A 19,535-nucleotide genomic window follows, 5' to 3' on the forward strand; every position below is an offset into this window, starting at 1 on the left:
TAGGGGTGTATTTTTTTTCAATGATCTTCTGTTGTTATGAATACAGTGTAGTGAAAAAGAAACCATGAAATTCGGTCCACATTCAGAGCATGGAGGAGGCTTAGAATTTTACACTGTCTTACTAAAGGTGATTCACCTTAAGAGCTTAATTAATTAATGCCATGGTATGTATTTACTCAGATTGTGGGATGTTGTCTTTCCTGTTTTCATTTCTAAAAGGGTTAGAAAAACTGCCCAAGTACTGTATGTAAGACTCACGAAGCAATCCAAGAATATAAACTATCTTCAAAGGAGAGAAACATGTCACTATACTAAGGTCTGATTACATGATATTCTAGAGTATTATGACGGTATGTACCACCCTGAGATCAGCTCAGTTGGTCAGAGCATGGTGCTAATAACGCCAAGGCTGTGGGTTTGATCCCCATTATGGGCCATTCAATCCCATATGGACCAATCACTTAAGAGTTGGACTTGACCCTTTTGGGTCCCTTCCAACTCAGAATATTCTGTGAAATCTGTAAAATTATTACGGATTGTTCAGTTTCACAGCACCAATTTAACCTCTCAGGCCCAGTTCAGTGAATTAAAATTTAACTTCATTAGAGATGAACATTTCTCACTTTGCCAGTTCAAAATAGTTTCAAAGGATTTTTACTACAGCTTAAATCACACCACAGAGATGGCTGAGTTAACATTAAAATTAATTCAAGTGTCTGTTAAATGCCATTGCTTAAAGGGCTTGGTTTTAGATAATATTCCTGTTAGAAAATTAAATACTGTGTATTTAGGGGTTTAGACAAGCAGTAAACAGAGTGACTGACCAGGCTAGAGATTTAGTACCACTGTTAAACATAAATCTATACTTGGAAAAAAACCCAAAAACAAACAAACACACACCAAAAAAAGAAAAAAAAAAACAAAAAAAAAACACCAACACCAGAACAAAACAAAACAAAACAAAACCACCACCAAAAACCACCACACCCACCACCAACAAAAAAAAAACACCCAAAACCAAAACCAACAAAAAAAACACCCCCAAAAATTCCAAATAAAACAAAAAACCCACTGCACATAGAAGAGGGAAGGTGGACAAGGAACTAGTGTTCTTAAAGTCTATATTGGTTTCTTTTCCAGCAAAATTATTACCCCAATACATGAACACTGAAATTAAATACAGTAAATACGTAATCATTTAGCTCTGCTATTGAAATCACTGGTTAACATCCTTAAACTGTACACTGCATTACACATTCTATTACAGAGAATGCTAATGCACGATAGTAATTTCTCACAGGTAGAGAATACTCCATGGAAATAGATACAAACAAATGCTATAAAGTGGTGCAGGTAAATTCTGGACCAAACCACTACTTAAACAAATTCAGATAACTCAACAGTATTCATGCAAACTTACAGGTTTATATCAAAAGACTTATCCTAAAAAAAAAAATGTTACAGTCTCTACCTTACTTGTATTTCACCTCCAGCAACTGCTGAAGTTGCAAAAGCACTAGCCAAACCTAACTTTCTACAACTCTCAGTCTACCCCACTTCTTACAGTAGAAATTGGGAAATCAGCTATCACACAGAAAAATAATTGATCCAAAGTGCTTTCCTGAAGTTAAAAAAATACTGGAGTGAACTGCTAAAAAACCTTCCAGATTCTTAATACAATTATTTGATCATTAAATGCCACAGTTCATTCTCAGGCCAATTGTTGAAATTATTTATCCTCCATAAAATATGGAAGGCTTTTTTATTCCAGAATGCAACATCCTAAAGAAGGGCAAAAAATGGTTTTCCTCTTAAAATAAATAAATTTATAAATAAAATTAACCAATCATTTCCGATGTTACCCATGCACAGCTGCAGAAGAGACAAACATGCTGTGTGAATTTTGATCTAGACTTTTAGGGAATACAGTAAGTGACTGGAAAACAAAGTACAATCAAAGCGAACAGTGATGACTTTGTTTCCCTACATTCGGTTCCCCTTGAACGCGTTTTGGGCTGCGCTGGTGGCTGCTGTTGATGCAGCGTTGGCTGCAGCAGTTTGTACAGTTTTGTTGGACATCACTCCTGTTGCAAACTCCTGCTGGGCTTTCTCAAAGCTGGCACCAGTCGTGCGGTAGAGGCCATGCACCTGGGGAGGGGGAACAGCAGTGAAAAACAGTGCCACACATTCCGAGAGCTTTGCCCTGTTCCACACACAGTTTGACCGTAGGGAATACTTGTAATTATCTGCAAGTTCAGAGAGGCCTCATAGGTGTTTACTAAAATGTGTGATGTACATTTGGTGAACTTTTTTCTACACCAATATTTAGAAGCATTTTAATTACTTGACTGGTTGCAAGAACAAGTTAAGTTATGCTCTGACTGAATATAAAACAGTATGAAATATCCTAACTATACAGGTACTGCTAAACTAGTGTGATGACCAATAGCTCAGCATAATAACAAGAGGTATAAACAGTATGACTTACAGATCTGACTTACAAACACTCTAAAAATATGGCCCATAATGAAAAAAAAAACCAACAAAACCAGACAAACAAGAAATCCGGAGCAACTTCTAACTACCTGAGTATTAAAATTCAAATGCTAATTCCAACTCTTGCTCAGTCAAGTCACAATAAAGTTGCAAAGACATTTTCATTCCAGTGTAGCAGGAAAACTAATGCTGAATTTTTTTTCTTTGTTATAAATGTGACTACTTCTCATCCATAAAGATACACCAGGTCACATAGGACTATGCAGGTTTTTGAAAAGAATCCAGATGCATACAGTAAGAAAAGTGTAAAAAAATGTTCCACCATACATTTTTCTTGCTTGTTTCTTTCTCCACTGAGTATTTATATAGCAAACAAGAAAAGACATCTCCAGGCAATCCCTAAAAGTTCTAGTTTACTGTAAACAGCCTAGAAGAGTTTGTATATGCAAAGATCTTTAAGCCTAACTCAGCAGCTGAATTATTAGAATTGCTAGCACATCATCAGCAGAATTCTTGGTTACACTTCATCTCAATGACATAAAAAATTTACTAGCACATCAGTATCTAAACTTACATCTTTTGGATGGAAATTCACCAAAAGTAACCATGAGAAACAAGCTACTTCCTTTGAACTTTCATGCTCTAGAATCATTAAATGGCAATAAAATGTTAAAATAATGAAGCGGAGAAATAAAAATCCTTTTCTGAGGTCCTGGGACCCCTCTTTCATTGATTTTAATAGGAATGATTTTGATAAGAGCTGAAAGTTAGCAATCACTTGAATCACACTTCCATGTGCCTGATAAATGACCACAGATTTCAAAATTACAGCCTGGCAACTACAGCTACAATAACAGTGTCCAGTGCATTTACTCACCCCTTCACAGTGGGGTTACCTCCCAATTTCTTTTATTCAGAGCTATCCTTCCCCATTTCAGTTTGCAGAAAATACATCCATTGTATAAACAGCATTTCGTAGCTCCACAACAGTATAAGCAAAATTATATACTTGTTAATAGGTAAGAATGTAATTTAATCCCCACCACTTTGTGAAAGAGTGCCTCCCTCAAGACAGAAAGCAAAATCCAGATCAAACACTGGAATAATATGTAACTCACCTTTTTAAACATAACTAATGAGATAACAGCAGATGCTGTGAAAAGTGCAGCTATGATTATCATCATAATGCCAACAGGAATACTCTTATTAAGTCCAGTTAGAGATGAAATCCACCCACTGAAAAAAAGAGAAAGGGCACACTTTACTAGTACAGCAATGAACCATTCCACCAAAGGTATCCAGATCAAAGAAACTCTCATCAACCTCAAATATTTTTGAAGAAAAAGTCACAGGAATTTTACATAAGCGTATTTTGGTTCTATAACATGCTTTTACAGCTTAGTTTACATTTTTTACCAAAGAATGCAGTGAAACTATATGAAAAATTGTAGCAAAGATTATTATCCTTGAGCAGAGCTGTGAGGAAATTAGAGTTGCTCATCAACTTCTTCTGGTTTTTTGTCATACTATCATTTTAGATTAAGACTACATGAATTCACAGATGAGAAAATATCCCTAAAAAGATAGCTTCTAACTTATATAAATATAAAACAGAAACATGCCACACGTACACAGCTTCTATGTGGGATGACTCATTTAACTGTATCTACACAGTGATGGTTTCTCAACTGAGGTTAATATGATAATTTTTTAAGTAGATAGTAGCAGCTGAACTAACAGACAAGATTGCTATCTCAGTATCTACTTCAAACATTTCCCTGTACTTCAGAATTGAAACACTAACAGACACCAACAGTATCAGACTTGAAAATTAAAAAAGCAGGTTGCCTTAAGACCAAAAAACCCTATCTTAAGATGGAAAAGATTCTTCCACATTTAAAAAAAAAAAAGGCAAAAAACCTAACTGAATTCTCACAACCTTAAAACTTTCCTTTACCTGTTTCAAATTGCTTTGATATCCTCTATGTGCCACTGGAATCTACCAAAAAAATCCAAAATCCAAATTGTATTGAACATTTTCTGATGATATGTCTACTTTCCATACCCCTTCCCCAAGCACGCTTAAAAGCACACAGGCTTGGATGAAAAAGCAAAATAGATGATTCCAGAGCAAAAATAATAAAATGGGATCTTTCCTTACACAACAGTTCTAAACCAATGCTGTTCTGTCTGCCTTACATATGTCTGGAGGTTCACAACAAAAAGTACTGATACAGACAAGTGTCACTTCTCAACTACAGTACTGCCAGTCAGGGCTCTCCATGTTACCAGCGGGCTACTACAACGATGCTTTCAGTTAATCCCTTTTTTTCAAAGAGAATGACTGATTCCCCACAGTTTTTCATTGTAAAATCTAAATATTAGATCTCAGCAAGTATAAATATTGAGGCTCAAATAAAAGATAATATACATACAAGATTCATGTAAAAGCTTACATTTTTACAAACATCTAAAAGAAAAATCAACTTTTTACAGAATATGGAGGTGACTCAAACGCACCTTTCAAATATCAAAGACAGGCCACTATGTTTACCCAAATACATTGTTGACTCATTCTTCGAATTTTAGCCACAAATTTCCTTAATAAGTAGTATATTAATACAATTACAACAACTAATTAATACAAAATAATATGCAAATATACAATTTTTTTTCATTTTCCTTTATCTTAAACAGGGAATGAGTAGCAACTCCTCACACCACCAAAATAGAGGAGGTAATGTATAAGAGAATACTTCAAAGTCGTTTACAATGAAGGGTAAAATTTTGATCAGCCTAATAATAGAAGTACCTCACACTGTTAGGATGAATTTCACCCACTTTTCCTAGTTAAGAACACTCCAAAAATGCTTTCCTTTGAATGTTAAATTTAACAATTCCAGTGAACACAAGATAAATCTTTAAAAAAAACCATAAAACTGCAGTCAAATATAAATGTTTGTCTTACAGACAGTATAGCACAATAGCAAATTGAATACTCACCAGTTTCCCCATCTTTGAAATCCTGCAGCTTGAAGTACGTGTACAGCAAACTGACAGATATATACAAAGAAGAACACAAAGAACCTGAATGAACTGTCACTCCTGAAAGAGGGGGGGGGAAAGATTAAAGCAGCCAGAAAATTAATTATAATTTTTTGCATATTCTATAGTACCAATCTAACTTTTTTCTGTATTAACTAGAGGAAAAATCTTTTCATCTATCAACAGTGACCTGAAATCAGCAATTCTGTGGCTTTATAGAGTGTTTATTTACAAGAGTTGCTCTTTCTCCTATAATATAGTATTTTTGCCACCTGCACCTCTAAGAAAGGTGAGAACAGTTCTGTTCAGCACATAGTGGAGCCTCTTCAACTAAACATAAAAGTCTGCATGAAGAACAGAATTCTGGTCCACTTTTAAGCTGAAGTTCACAGGAGTGGCAATATGGGAAGAAAATATTTTACTTGTAAAAGAATCTCACATGCAATTACTGTAACATCTTGTAAAAATTGTAAAATCTCACACGGAATTACTGAAACATAGTGCGCACCATGAATACTGAAGCAGCTTTTACTTTAAAGTAGAATATACAAAATAGGTTTGCTGTTTAAATTACTAAAATGCCAGCCTGACAAAGACTGAAAGTAAAAAAAAGAAAACAAACACATATAAGTGTACAGGTAAAATCTCAACAAAGACTCCATTTATTGCTGTCAAAACTAATTTCCATATGATATAATAGCTACTTGAGTTCTTAAGAATGCAGAAACCACTTGGTTAACTCACAGTATCAGATTTTGCCTTTAATAGCTCTTCCTGCGGAAGAGAGTTTACGAATTTCTATTCAACGAGTTCAGTTCAATAATTATTTCATTTTCAATTAAGCAACTGATTGAAAGTTGAATATACAAGTAGTAGTTTTCCTTTTCCAGCCAACCAATATTTACTAAGAAAAGCTTGGGATTTACTACAGAGCAAATGCAAGTTAAACTATATGATTCCTCCAAGATTTGTGGGTACACCAATATCTCCTTGATTAGCAAAAATAAACATCTCATTTAGTCTAAGTGTTACACTTAATTGCAATATCTGACCACCAATCTTTCTCTACAAGAATACGAGCATTTTAACTGAGGATATTTGAATCAATGTTAAAAAACAAAAAAAGTTCCCAAGATATACTGTAAGAGTACAGCATTTGGAATCTCTACAGCCTGATCTTCACAAAAAAAAATTCAATTTTGCATGAAACGCGCCATTCTCCTCTTAAACGCAAAGCTGTCACACACCTTACATTTGTGAAGCCTGCAAAGATTGCTAAGAGCTAGGAAAAATACTAGTTTGTTTACTATCTACCTGCTCTATTCAATCTTAAGAATCTCAGGCTACAGATACTGTAGGTGTCTATCACTTAAAATTTCAGGTGTAGCTGCTCATGAAGTTCATTCAGGAAACCAAAAATTTAAGACACTCTTGACAATTAACCTACTCAAATTCTTGGTGTAAAGGAACAAGAGATTTAATGAGAATTTTCTTTACAACTGTTATCAGCCCTTACTAACTTCAACAAAGTTACATATTTCCTGCAAGTATTTTGTCAATGGTAGGTTATTCCATTCCATACTATTGCCATGTATATTTCAAATTCAACAACAAATGAATTAATGGCAAAGATACTGTTTCTAATGAAAGCATATTGAAGGATTATCATAATGATAATGAAGCAAATTCTGAAATGTTAATGCATTTTGGTATGCTTTTAAATATCCTAAGTCAAGATGAAGTTGTTACCTGAAAGCTCCATAAAGTGGTCTGTACCAGCACACAAAAGAACAAGGGGTAAAAAGCAAGAACCAGAGAATACTCAATCCAAAATCAACCCCTCGTGTAGCATCAACGTAAAACCAGGCCAAACATCCAAAGATATTAAGAAACAGTGTCACTGTATGGACTGTAGAAGCAAAAGCAAAATAGTCTTAATTAGCTTATGTTTGTACAATAAATTATTACAACTGTAAAGTAATATCCAAACTGAGCATTTTAAACAAAACATCAGCATGCAGAAAATAATCAAAACCCTCTCAATGCCCTCAGGAATAAACTGATTTTTACCAGTTTACTTTCAGGTAAAACCTCTCTTCACAAGTGAAAGTACTAAGCATGAAAATTCAAGTACTACCAGCTATATAGCAAAAATTCTGACATTTTCAAACATGAAATGATGGAAAAGGAGGTTTCTACAGGTGCAATAATTGGTATTTTTCTACAACAACAACTGGGTAAAAATATTTAATAGACTAATGGTTTTTTGAGACAAAGCTTATAAATTGCATAAACTGCATCACAAAATAAGCAGTCTAATTTGAAAAGAAAAATTTCCAAAGAAATCTGTCAATGAAAACCTCTTTGTCTTCCATATAATAAAACAAACAAACAAACAAACAAAATTTTCTAAGAATGTTCCTCAGTAAAACAAGATCTGCAAGAAGTTGTTCTAATGCTTTAATACATTTTACATATTCAATTATTTCTTAGAACACTGGCCTTAAATATCTGCCTTTTTGGCGCTCTATTCTTAGCTCAATACTATCATTTTCTCATTGGCAGACCTTGTTACAGGTTAACTATTCAATTCCTACTAAAGAAAATGCATTTGGATTATGACTTCACATTTTATTTCAAATAAGTTTACTTCTTAGAATAAGATACAGCAATATTAAGGAGCATTACAACTACTAGCTTCATACTATCTGGCAGAGAGAACTTAGTTCTGCCAAAGTTAAAAGATGAACATGAATTTTTCTTTTTGTTCAGCAATAACCCATGATTCAGGAGTGATTTTGCTGTCTCAGAGGACAGTGTCTGTCCTTGTGGACCAGAATAAAGTAGGGTATCTATCACTGAGCGTGCAAAAGCTGGTCCTGACAGAAGTGATTTTTTTTTTTTTTTAATTTAAGTTCAGAAAAACACTTCAGTCATTCCACTGCAAGCTAAGGTCAGCAGAAGGAACTGGCAAGATACTAAGGATTCTGAAAAAAATACTACTCTTTGCTGCTGCCTTAACCAGTACTTAAATAAGCTCTAAATCAATTTAGTGGGGAAAAAAAAAATCTTATAATCAACATGCACAGATATCATATGAAAGACTAAAACAACTCAAACCATTTCCCTCAGACAAACCACATTTTCCTGTAAGAGTTACCAGAATCAGAAAACCTTGTGCTTTTAAATAAAGGCAATTAATGCACTTACATATCTTAGCATTGCCCTAAAAGGTCACGAAAGCACCTCATTTCAGAATTTGTGTGTGTGTGCCTCATAAAGCACAACAAAGGATAAAAATCCCAGTTCTTGCCTTCCTTTTGACAAATGTAAGAAAGGGGTATTCTCTCTTTTTCTAGTCAATACTGGAAAAGAGGGAGGACACCCTAGATTACTAGAAACATTCAAATTCCGGTGGAGGTTGAACTTTCCAATTTTTTTTTTTTCTGTGTGTGTGTGTGTGTGTGTGTGTGTGTTTACAGTTATGGTAACAAGACAAGTTTTAAAAGAATACCATTAGTGCAGAAAAGGGGTGAAACATCACACCCACTACTGATACTTAAACCAGCAACACAGGGGTCCACTTTACTACTGCAACATAGAACCTCAGCTATAAAAACCAAGTACTAACAAGCTACCAAGGAAGACAAGGAGACCTGGCTGACAATTCTTGCGTCACTGCACTTGCCCTGTGCCTGCTACAAGGTACAGAAAATCACTTGTCCTTCGAGCCAACGTCTTCACTTCTAGGTAAGCTTTGCTACTGTATGAACAGACAGGTGTTTTTATGTTCAGGGTAACAGTTTTAAGTACCTTCCACTTACTTGCCTCAACAAATTAAACCATGATACAAGTTTTTAAAGATAATGACCACTTGGGAGCTGAAATGACCTCATGCTTTGGCAGAGGTCTGTGACATGCAAAGTCTATATAACAATAACTTCACAGCTATACCAGTACAGCACTCTAGGTGATCCAAGAAAGCCTTCTCCTAGTTTGTCTGTGGAAGCAGATGAAGTTAAAAAAAAAAAAGAGATAATAGTCAACAATGGGAAACTGCATTAGTTTAATAAATATTCAGACTCAACTTCTTTTTTTTTTTTGTGGTGTAAATGCCCTTAAACAGAAGAATTCTACTTAGATATATTCCCTGTCTTAATCAACTACACTTTATCATCCATAAATGCCTGAAAAAGCACTGTAGATAAAGACCACAAGTTGCACTGATGCTATCTGGCACGTACATTATTGAGATCATTATTTTGCTGTCCCATTGGGGACTGCATGAAAATAGATTTTTGTATTAAGTTTAATTTCAGTAATGTTTTACTGAAGGTATTCTCAGGAAATCGAAGTCCACACTAAGACAAAAGGATATGCCTCTTTCAGGATTCAGTTGGACTGTCACTCTGTAATAGGCTGCCTCAAGGGGGATGGGATGTCTATGGAATGGAGGGTTTTGAAGCCACAAGGCCACTCACAAGTGAAGACGGGGTAAGTTTGATCACATGCAATCATGGAGCAAAGAGTAGCTTCAAATATAGTTTAGGCTTTTGTACATTGTCTGTTCTGCTCTTCTGGGAGTGATGTGTTTACATGTTTTACAAACAAGAGAAATATCTTCCACAGGGAAAAAATATATTCTAAAGCAGACTTAGATCAGTACATGCTATCAAAAATGTGAAGGAGTTCTTTTTAAATTTCCTGATGCTATGCACCAAAAACCTGCATTAATAACGTGGAGTGAACCAAACTGAATCTGTAAGGCACCAACCAGTCAGTCAAATCTCTGGAAAAGATCACCCATAAAAAAAGTCTGAGCAAACTATGCTAATTAAGGCAAAAGGGGATGACTAATGGGGATAAATGTGTTTTCCACAACAACAGTGGATAGAACACTGAAGATCAAACATAGAAGGGGAGAATTACATTATATACTGAGAAACATCATCTAACTCTAAAAGACAGCAACACACCAGAAAATGCTTGGAGGGAGTTTATGGAATGTCCATTCTTGGAGGTTTCCAGGAATAGAGGAGCAAAATTCTACACAGATTGATATCTATCTATCTATCTATCTATCTATCTATCTATCTATCTATCTATCTATCTATCTCTATATATCTCATATCCTCAGACAGAGGATAGATGAGATGAAACTCCTATACAGAAAAGAAAAAAAAAAAAAGATACTTTACTTGGCACTTTAGGGTATTATTTTTCTAAAAAAACCTCTTCAGTTTGTAACTTCAAATAAGAAATATGATTTGAATATCAGTAGTGTTTATTTAGTGCATGCTATTAGCCTTTGGGGAAAGTAGCTGGAATACACAGGCTTCTGAGGCAAAAGATTTTTGGTGTTAGTACAGGTCAAGAGACATTGTACTTGACACTGGACAAAATAATAACATAAAAAGATCTAAAAAGCACTGCTCAGTCCTAATGAGTCAGGGAAACTGTTATTCTTATGTTCAAGCCCTTAAAACAGCAATGGTCACAAAACCACGATAGAATAGAAAAGCTCTAAAAGCAACTGGAAAAAGCCATTGCTAATAGATTGTTATAGTTCAAAAAAACATGTAAAGGCTCAGTCAAAAAAAGGTCTCTCCTCAGGTGGAAAAGAAGTGCAAATATAAAACCACATCAAGGAATTTAAAAACTCTGACTTCTGATACAAAAGGAGAAATTAATTTAAAAGAGGAATTAATGAAACAGGGATACAAAGACACTTGTTTTCGGATGAAATAAAGCATGTAGATCTTTAATAGATAAAGAAGTTTCCTCAGAGATATAAAGCCCAAGATTAATGATATAAAAATTAATTCTAACTGTGGAAGCACACAGAAAACTAAAACAGAAGGTTTGTTCCCAGGGCTGCTAAAGAGGAAAACTATCCTATTTTATTAAGTGCTGAGAATGCAGTACTAGATTTCTCCAAATGTGATGATGTTCACAGGACCCCTAGAACCTACAGGATATAGGAAGTTATGGAAGAGGAAATAAAATGTAGAGTAGAGTGGCAAACAGAAGCAGGCTGGTCTGTGATGGCAGTAAGTCCTCCAATGAGGAAAAACAGTCTAAGGAAAAATGAGACAGCCATGAAAATGTGATCCTAGGAAAGAAAAGTCTCAAGGAATGATTCAACAGCCAGTCCTAGGGCATGGGGTTCTATACTCAATCTTTTATATCGCTTTTTTAAAGCCTTTTGTCTTTCTTTTCCTTTATTATGCCCTTTTCCTTACTTCCTGAGTAATCCCTAAGTCAGAGAGTACTAGAGCCAAAGAATGAAAAGAGCAAGAAGACTTGGTTGAAATCTCAGGCTACAGAGAAGATGAGCTGTCATGCCAGTATAGAAGCACAGCTCCCAAATATTTTGAAATGGTACAACATTTTTGCTTCCTTTATTTGTTGTTATAAGAAGGAAAATTAAAACCAGTATTAATATTCCAATTCTCCCTGCCCAAGTTCACTTCCTGTTTGAAGCATACACACTTTCAGAACTCAGTCCTCCAAACGGCCAGAATTAGTAACCATCCTAAAATTCTGAATATTTCATCTTAAATTTCATATAAATCTTAATTATCTGTCAGCTTTAAGAGAGTGAGTAGTCATACATTCTGTAGTTGCTTATTTGAAGATTAATGACCCAACGATGAATACAGAAAGCTGTGGATTATGATGAAAGGGAATAGACTTAATTCAATGCTATCTGCTCATTTTAGGTGTTTCAATTAGGGGGTTCAATCATAGCAATAAGATTACCAGAGTAACATGTAAAATTATGGAGATTTGCTAACTACATCTGAAGCTATGAAAAAATACAGAAAATGTCTGAAATTCCCATTTCCTTATAATGTTAAAAATACACGAAGGGCATCAAAGTACTTAAGTCTTTTCGATTTCCTCAATCTCAGAATATTTATTAGGCTTTCATCACACTGGACAAGGCAGAAGAAACTAGAGTGCATCCGTGTATTTGTTTAATCCAACACTTCTCCAATCAAAACACAGCATAAGAATGAGGGCAAAATTAATCCTACGAAGATGGTGCAGAGCATTCTTTGTATACAAAGGAGAGTTTTAACATGGACTGATTCTTCAGCTAACTGACACTATTTCTTAAAATACCCTAACATGATACTAAGTCTCTGCTGTAGATGGAAAACTGTATTACACTATATGAAACTATGTATATTAGATCAAATGGATATTACACTTCTTAAACTCAAAAGTCTATTGACACTAATTGTGAGTTATAGTTCTTAATATATAACCTGATTTTAAAATCAGTAAAATTATTTCTAAGTTAATAAATGGTCAAAGCTAAATTTACAACAACAGAGAAATTCAAACCAGGAAATTGCAATAAACTAGATAAAATTGCCTTAGAATAATCCTCCTTTTTATTTCTGTGGAAGTTTTTATGAAATAATTGAATATTTTTAAAAACTGTAGCTAACCGTAAGATTTTGCTCCAACATTTGGCTTCTAGATTTAAAGTAATTTTTCACTACAGACAATAAAAAAGCCAAAGTAGTGGGTATGTATCACCAAGTGTGAACAGGCACTTCGGTTTTTTCTTTAAAAGAAAATACTTACACATCCACAAATAATACATAATCTTTACTGTCTTCTGGAATTCTACAGGAATGTCTACCGAAAAATCCTGGTAAAAACAAGGACCTACTGGAAAATTCTCAGGAAGAGGTGGCCAGTTATTTTTTCTACCTGCAAAACAGAAAATAAAGAAAAAACAAAGGTCTTTACAATATTGTTATACTAGAATGAGACATAAATTTGAGCTTGTTCAAACTGTTTTATGTATGAGTTTTTTAAGTGGATGGATAACCTGGGGTACCAAAACCCATGAGTTTTAAGAGCAATCCTCACATAATACTGAAATTAAACTATAAAAATAAAATACAATTATGTACAGGCAGGTTAAGGAAAGTACAATATTTATCTACATAGAAGACTGAGCAGGCATCTGACAGTTCTTATAAAGTAATAAGCAAAGAGAATTCTTCACAAAAAAACCCAGATATGGGCAGAAAAACAATTTTGCAGAGTTCCTTGACTTTTATATTAATATTTTTCTAAAGTCTCATCATACTCACATACTTTGTTGAATAGAAAGACAGGGGACTGAAAAGCATTCTTTATTTTCAGAATTGTGGTATTTTTAATACTAGACTATCTCTTAATAATTTGAGGTAGTTCCCAATATAGTTGACAGTCAAAACTTACCTAAAAGGCAGAAAATCTCAAGAACGACAAGTACCGAAATGGTCTGTTACTACCTTTTTCTTACAAGAATATGCCCTACAGCATCAGTGTATTTTGATACAGTTGTGTGGGGATCAGACACGTGGATTTCCAAGCACAGACTCAGGGATTCAAGTGAGACAATCGCTGCAGCAAACCTCTACCATAGCATTTCAACCTCCGGATGCACGAGATACACACCCCAATGAACTACTTGAAATAGGAAGCAGCACATGTTCAAATGCAATGCTGCTCAGGACCTGAGCAGAGAAGACTGAAGGCACTGAGCTCTCACAAGCCAGTCGGGTATAGAGGGGTGCATTGCCAGGAGAACAGCAGGAGATTTAAATGGGAGCATGAGCGAACCGGAACATAGTGAACAGACTGTGGTGCAGCAGTTTGCCTAAGTAGGGCAAGCGGGGAGGATGCTGCAATCTGCAGTGAGTTCACACCTCAGGTAAGTGCTAAGTGCTGTAAGTCTCTGCCATGATGGTGGGCACTTGTCTCAGAAACAAAATGAGTGTGTCTACTGAGACGGCCCCTGAGAACTCTGATGCATCCACCCAGACAGAACTGGTAAGGAAGGAGGCATCAGTACAAGTGGTAGCTTGCAATGAATGCCCAGATACTTCTCCTGGAAGAAAGGCTGGTACATGAACAAGTGTGCAAAGGTTGATGGCCTGTTGCAGCAGGCAGACAAACTGCAATAGCATACACAGTATTAGATGGGCTGAAACAGAAATAGATACATGGTTTCAGAACCTTACACCTACAATGGATATCACTGAGCATGACACACGTTGGACCCTGGTCATACACAAAAGCGGGGCTCCAGTTCAACCTCCATCCTCCAGCAATCAGACCAAGAACAGGTATGATGCTTTAAAGGCCAAAGGAGAACCTGCACATGGTGGTTACCATATAGAGAAATGCCAAGTTTTTATAGTGGGCAACTGTTAAGGGGCATCAAGGCACCCATCTGCCAGCCTGACATAGAGTTGCAGGAGCTGTGCTGCCCACGAGGGGTTACAATCCATGATGGTGCTGAGAGAGTACCCCAATCTGTCAAGATCACAGACTCGTACTTTTTCATGTGGGTACAAATGACACCAAAAAATGGGCAGGATCAATGGAGACTATAAAGCCCTGGCAAGGCAGATGAAAAACATCAGTGCTCAAGTCATCTTCTCATCTATCCCACCAATTAGAGAAACGGGGACAGCCAGAAACACAACCTAGTGCAGATCAACATTTGGCTTCAAGGCTGGTGCTGTCCAGAAGGTTTTGGCTTTTATGAACAATAGATTGATCGTGCTTTAATTACTGATTACCTCTCCAAAGAGCTTGTACACAAACACGTGCAGCATGGGGAATAAACAAGACCTGTAAATATATGTACAGCCGTAGGGCCATGATCTCACTGCATATATGGATGAGACAAGGTGGAACAACTCATATGACTGGAATGTTGTCAAGGATGGCTGTGTACTTTTGAGAAAGGACAGGTCAGAGAGGCGAGGTAGTGGAGTTGCTCCTTATGTCAGGGAGTGACTGGAATGTACTGAGTTCTATCCAGGGATAGATGAACAAATTGGGAGTTTATAGGTGATAATTAAGCAACAGGCTAATATGGTTGACACTGCTGGGGGTGTTTAATATAGGCCACCTGATCAGGAGGAGGTTAATGAGGCTTTCTGTGGGCAGCTGAAAACAGCCTTGCAGTCACAAGCCCTGGTTCTCCAGGGGGACTTCCACCACTCTGCTATTTGTTGGAGGAACAACACAGCTTAGCACACCCAGTCCAGGAAGCTCCAGCAAGTCACTGATAATAACTTCTTCATGCAACTGTTGGAAGAGCCAACCAGGCTCCTGGACCTCTTACTAACAAATCAGGAGGGACTGGTTGAAGACATGAATGTTGGGAGCAGCCTTGGCCACAGTGAGCACTAGATGATGGAACTCAGGGTCCTGCATGGTGGAAGCAAAGCAGTAAGCAGGACTAGAGGCCTAAACTTCCAGAGAATTGACTTCTACCTTTTCCTACTTAAAGGAATCCCACAGGATAGGGCTCTAGAAGAGGAGTCCAAGAGACTGGTCAATATTCAAGCATCATTTCCTCCAAGCTCAAGACTAGTGTATTCTCATGACAAGAAATCAGGCAAAGAGGACAGGAGACCTGCATAGATGAGCAGAGAGCTCCTCATAAATCTCAAATGCAAGAAAAAAATTTATAGGATGTGGAAAAAGGAACAGGTCATGTGAGAGAGCACTATAGGAACATCATTAGGGTATGCAGGGGTGCAACAAAGAAGGCCAAGACCCACTTGGAATTGAGTCTGCTAAACAATATCAAGGACAACAAGAAGTACTTCTAAGAGTACATCAGCAGCAAAAGGAAAATCAGGGAAAACGTGGAGTCACTGCTGAATCAGACGGGTGTCCTGATGACATAAGACACAGAGAAGGTAGAATTACTGAATGTCTTCTTTGCTTAGTCTTTGCTGCTGAGGTCAGCCCTCAGGAGTCCCATACCTCAGAAGTAAGAGAAGTAGTCCAGGGAAAGGAACCCTTTACCCCTCAGATCTTGATCCCAAGATCTCCACTTGGTCACAGAGGGCTGGGTTACAGATTGGCTAGGCAAGACTTCACACCCATAAATCCATATGCCCAGATGGGATGCATGCACAGGTGCTGAGGCAGCTGGCAGATGCTGTAGCTAAGCCACTCTCCATCATCTTTGAAAAGTCATGGAGAACACGACAGGTGCCCAATTACTGGAGGAAAGCCAATTGTCGTGGTTTTGTTCTGGGTTAATTTTGCTTTCCACCTCCCACATAATTACCACTAGTTGAGATTAAGTTTTTGCAGACACAAGAGAGACAGGATTTGGGGAAAACAGTATAAACATTTATTACTAGTAAAATAAAAACTACTAATAAATTAAAAACTAAAGAACTATATCTATAACAATTTCTATTCAAGGTAAAGTGCAATATATATATATATAGAAATACTTCTTCCCTTTTTATACCAGTCCAAGGAGAAGAAGTAGTCTCATTCTGTATTTTTGGAGTTCCAGTTTTCTCTTTCTAGCAACAGATCTTCAGTAGCAGCAGCACTTTCATTGCAGTTGGAACTTCTTCTCTCTCCCTCTCGTTCTGTGTTGGCTTCCAGGGCTGGGCTTACCCCCCTCCTGGGTTGAGACTGAAGGCTGGAGGTTACTCAGGTTCCGAAGGGTCTTCCTTCCATAGGCTTGCAAGGGGACACTTGTTTACTATGGATCTTCTTCCACGGGGTTACAGGGGATAATGGTTTAAGAGTCCACCCCTGTTTCCCTATGGAGGTCCCTCCCCATGGGAGAATAGTCTTTGATAAATTTCTCGGCATGGGTCTAGCACGAATCCACACACGCACAGATTCCAGTATCTTACATGGGCCGTTTCGCTCTAGCATGAGATTTCTCAGGGTCACAAAATCTTCAACAGCAGTATAGATCCACACATACACACGGATTTCAGTATTCCACTTGAGTCGTCACTATTCCAGCACAGGTTTCCCTCAGGGTCACAAATTTCCACCAGGACTCTGCCTCACTTCAGTTCTTTTCATGAAGTCTCGGTTCTCTTTGGTACATCCACAGACTCTTCTATCAGCTGCATAGGGAGTCTCCTTACTTCAACAAGTTTTTACAAGTAGCAGGGATTACTTTTCAGTCTTTTTCCTGCTAAGGAGAGAGAGCAGAAAGGCAGGGGGGAAAACAAGCCTCTCTTCTTTCGCACTTTACTTTTCTTGTTGTAGTTTCAGCTGCCAGCTTCGACCTTGGAAGCTCTGTTATCTTTTGGCTGGAATTCTTCCACAGCGGTTTCTGTCCAAGCAGTTCGTCTTTTAAACTTTTTTTTCTCTTCACTCTCTTACAAGAGAGAAGGGAGGACTTTAATGCTACACCTGCTCCCCCCCCCCGGCCCAAGCCGGGGGAGGAGGGAGTCTGGCCCTGCTTGGGCCCGTTATTTCTCTCTTCTACATGGCTGCTGTTATCAATTCTAACTGCGCCAATAACCTTCTCTTCCGTTTTCTTGAAGATGTAATTAGCAAAGGCGTTATTGGACTTTTGATTGGCCTTTTTGTCTGGAAATTACCTGGACAAAACCATCATCAGCCCCAGGGATGGGCTGAGGGGCAAAACCACGACACCAATGAAGACGGGAATAAGGAGGACTCAGGAAACTACTGGTCAGTCAGCCTCACCTCCATCCCCAGAAAGGCGATTCAACAATCATTCTAAAGGTCATCACCGAGCATGAAGAAGAAAAGGTCTTAAGGAGTAGCCAGCATGGATTCACCAAAGGGAAATTATGCTTGACCAATCTGATAGCCCTCTGTGATGGCATGGCAGGATAGGTTGATGAGGGGAGAGCAGTGCAATGCTGTCTACCTCAACTTCAGCAAGGCATTGTCTCCCATAACATCCAAATAGGTAAGCTCAGGAAGTGTGGGTAAGAAGAACGCACAGTGAGGTGGATCAAGAACCGGCTGGCAGAGCTCAGAGGGTCGTGATCAGAGGAGCAGAATCCAGCTGGAGGCCTGCAGTCAGTGGTCTTCCCCAGGGATCAGGACTGGGTCTTATTCAACTTGTTATCGATGACATGGATGAAGGGATCAAAGGTACCCTCAACAAGTTTGCTGATGATACAAAACTGGAGGGAGTAGCTGAGACACCTGAAGTCTGTGCTGCCATTCAGAGGGACCTTGGAAGGCTGGAGAGTTGGGCAGAGAGAAACCTGATGAGGTTCAACAAAGGCAAGTGCAGGATCCTGCACCTGGGGAGGAATAATCCCAAGTACCAGCACAGGTTGGGGCCTGACCTACTACAGAGCAGCTCTGCTGAGAAGGACCAGGAAGTCCTGGTGACTGGCAAGTTGACCATGAGCCAGGACATGAGTCCTTGTGGCCAGGAGGGCCAATGGTATCCTGGCGTGCATTAAGAAGAGTGGGCCAGTAGGTGAGGAGAGATGATCTTCCCTCTCTACTCAGCCCTACGAGGCCACATCTGGAGTGCGGCATCCAGTTCTGGGGTCCTCCTACAAGAAAGAAAAGGATCTACTGGAGGGTACAGCTACAAGGACAGTACAGTGCAGGTCCACAAAGATGATGAGGGATCTGGAGCATCTCTCTTAGAAAAAGAAACTGTGAGAGAGACTGGGCCTGTTCATCTAGAGAAGAGAAGACTGAGGGGGCATCTCATCAGTGCATATAAATATTTCAAGAGTGGGTGCCAAGAGGATGGTGCCAGACCCTTTTCAGTGGTGCCAAGTGACAGGACAAGGAGCAACGGCCATAAACTAAAACACAGGGAAGTTTCATCTCAACACAAGGAAGATGAGGGTGGCAGAGCACTGGAACAGGCTGCTCAGAGAGGCTGTGGAGCCTCCCTCACTGGAAACATTCAAAACTCTTTCAGAATGTATTCCCGTGTATTCTGCTCTACGGGACACTGCCTTGGAAGGGAGGTTGGACTAAATGATCTTCAGAGGTCCCTTTCCAACTCTATACAGTTCTGTGATTCTGCGATTCATTGTAGGTACCTTCCAACCGAAAATATTCTATAAAATTCCCCAATTCGAATTACTAAGAAATTATGCAAATCAGAATTGTAAAAAAAGACCAGCACATGTGAAAATAAACCAGAATTGTAGATAAAACTGAAAAGACCAGATGAAGTCAACCTTGCA

General features: G+C 38.0%; 1 protein-coding gene across 1 annotated transcript in view; it reads right to left on the reverse strand.

The window, feature by feature from the left end:
* Positions 1-1,021: 1,021 nt before the first annotated feature.
* SCAMP1 (secretory carrier membrane protein 1) overlaps positions 1,022-19,535 on the reverse strand; it is a 29,917-nt gene continuing 11,403 nt past the window's right edge. Inside the window, exons 4-8 of the mRNA XM_027882608.1 lie at positions 13,141-13,269; positions 7,291-7,450; positions 5,500-5,601; positions 3,615-3,732; positions 1,022-2,148 (exon numbers count right to left, since the gene is read on the reverse strand). Coding sequence (XP_027738409.1) covers positions 1,984-2,148; positions 3,615-3,732; positions 5,500-5,601; positions 7,291-7,450; positions 13,141-13,269 — 674 coding nt within the window. The 3' untranslated portion in view covers positions 1,022-1,983. The remainder of the gene's footprint in view (positions 2,149-3,614; positions 3,733-5,499; positions 5,602-7,290; positions 7,451-13,140; positions 13,270-19,535) is intronic.

Source organism: Empidonax traillii, unplaced genomic scaffold (genome assembly GCF_003031625.1).
Source record: "Empidonax traillii isolate 1590-97213 ecotype Southwest subspecies unplaced genomic scaffold, ASM303162v1 scaffold8:size5222938, whole genome shotgun sequence".
Classification (NCBI taxonomy): domain Eukaryota; kingdom Metazoa; phylum Chordata; class Aves; order Passeriformes; family Tyrannidae; genus Empidonax; species Empidonax traillii.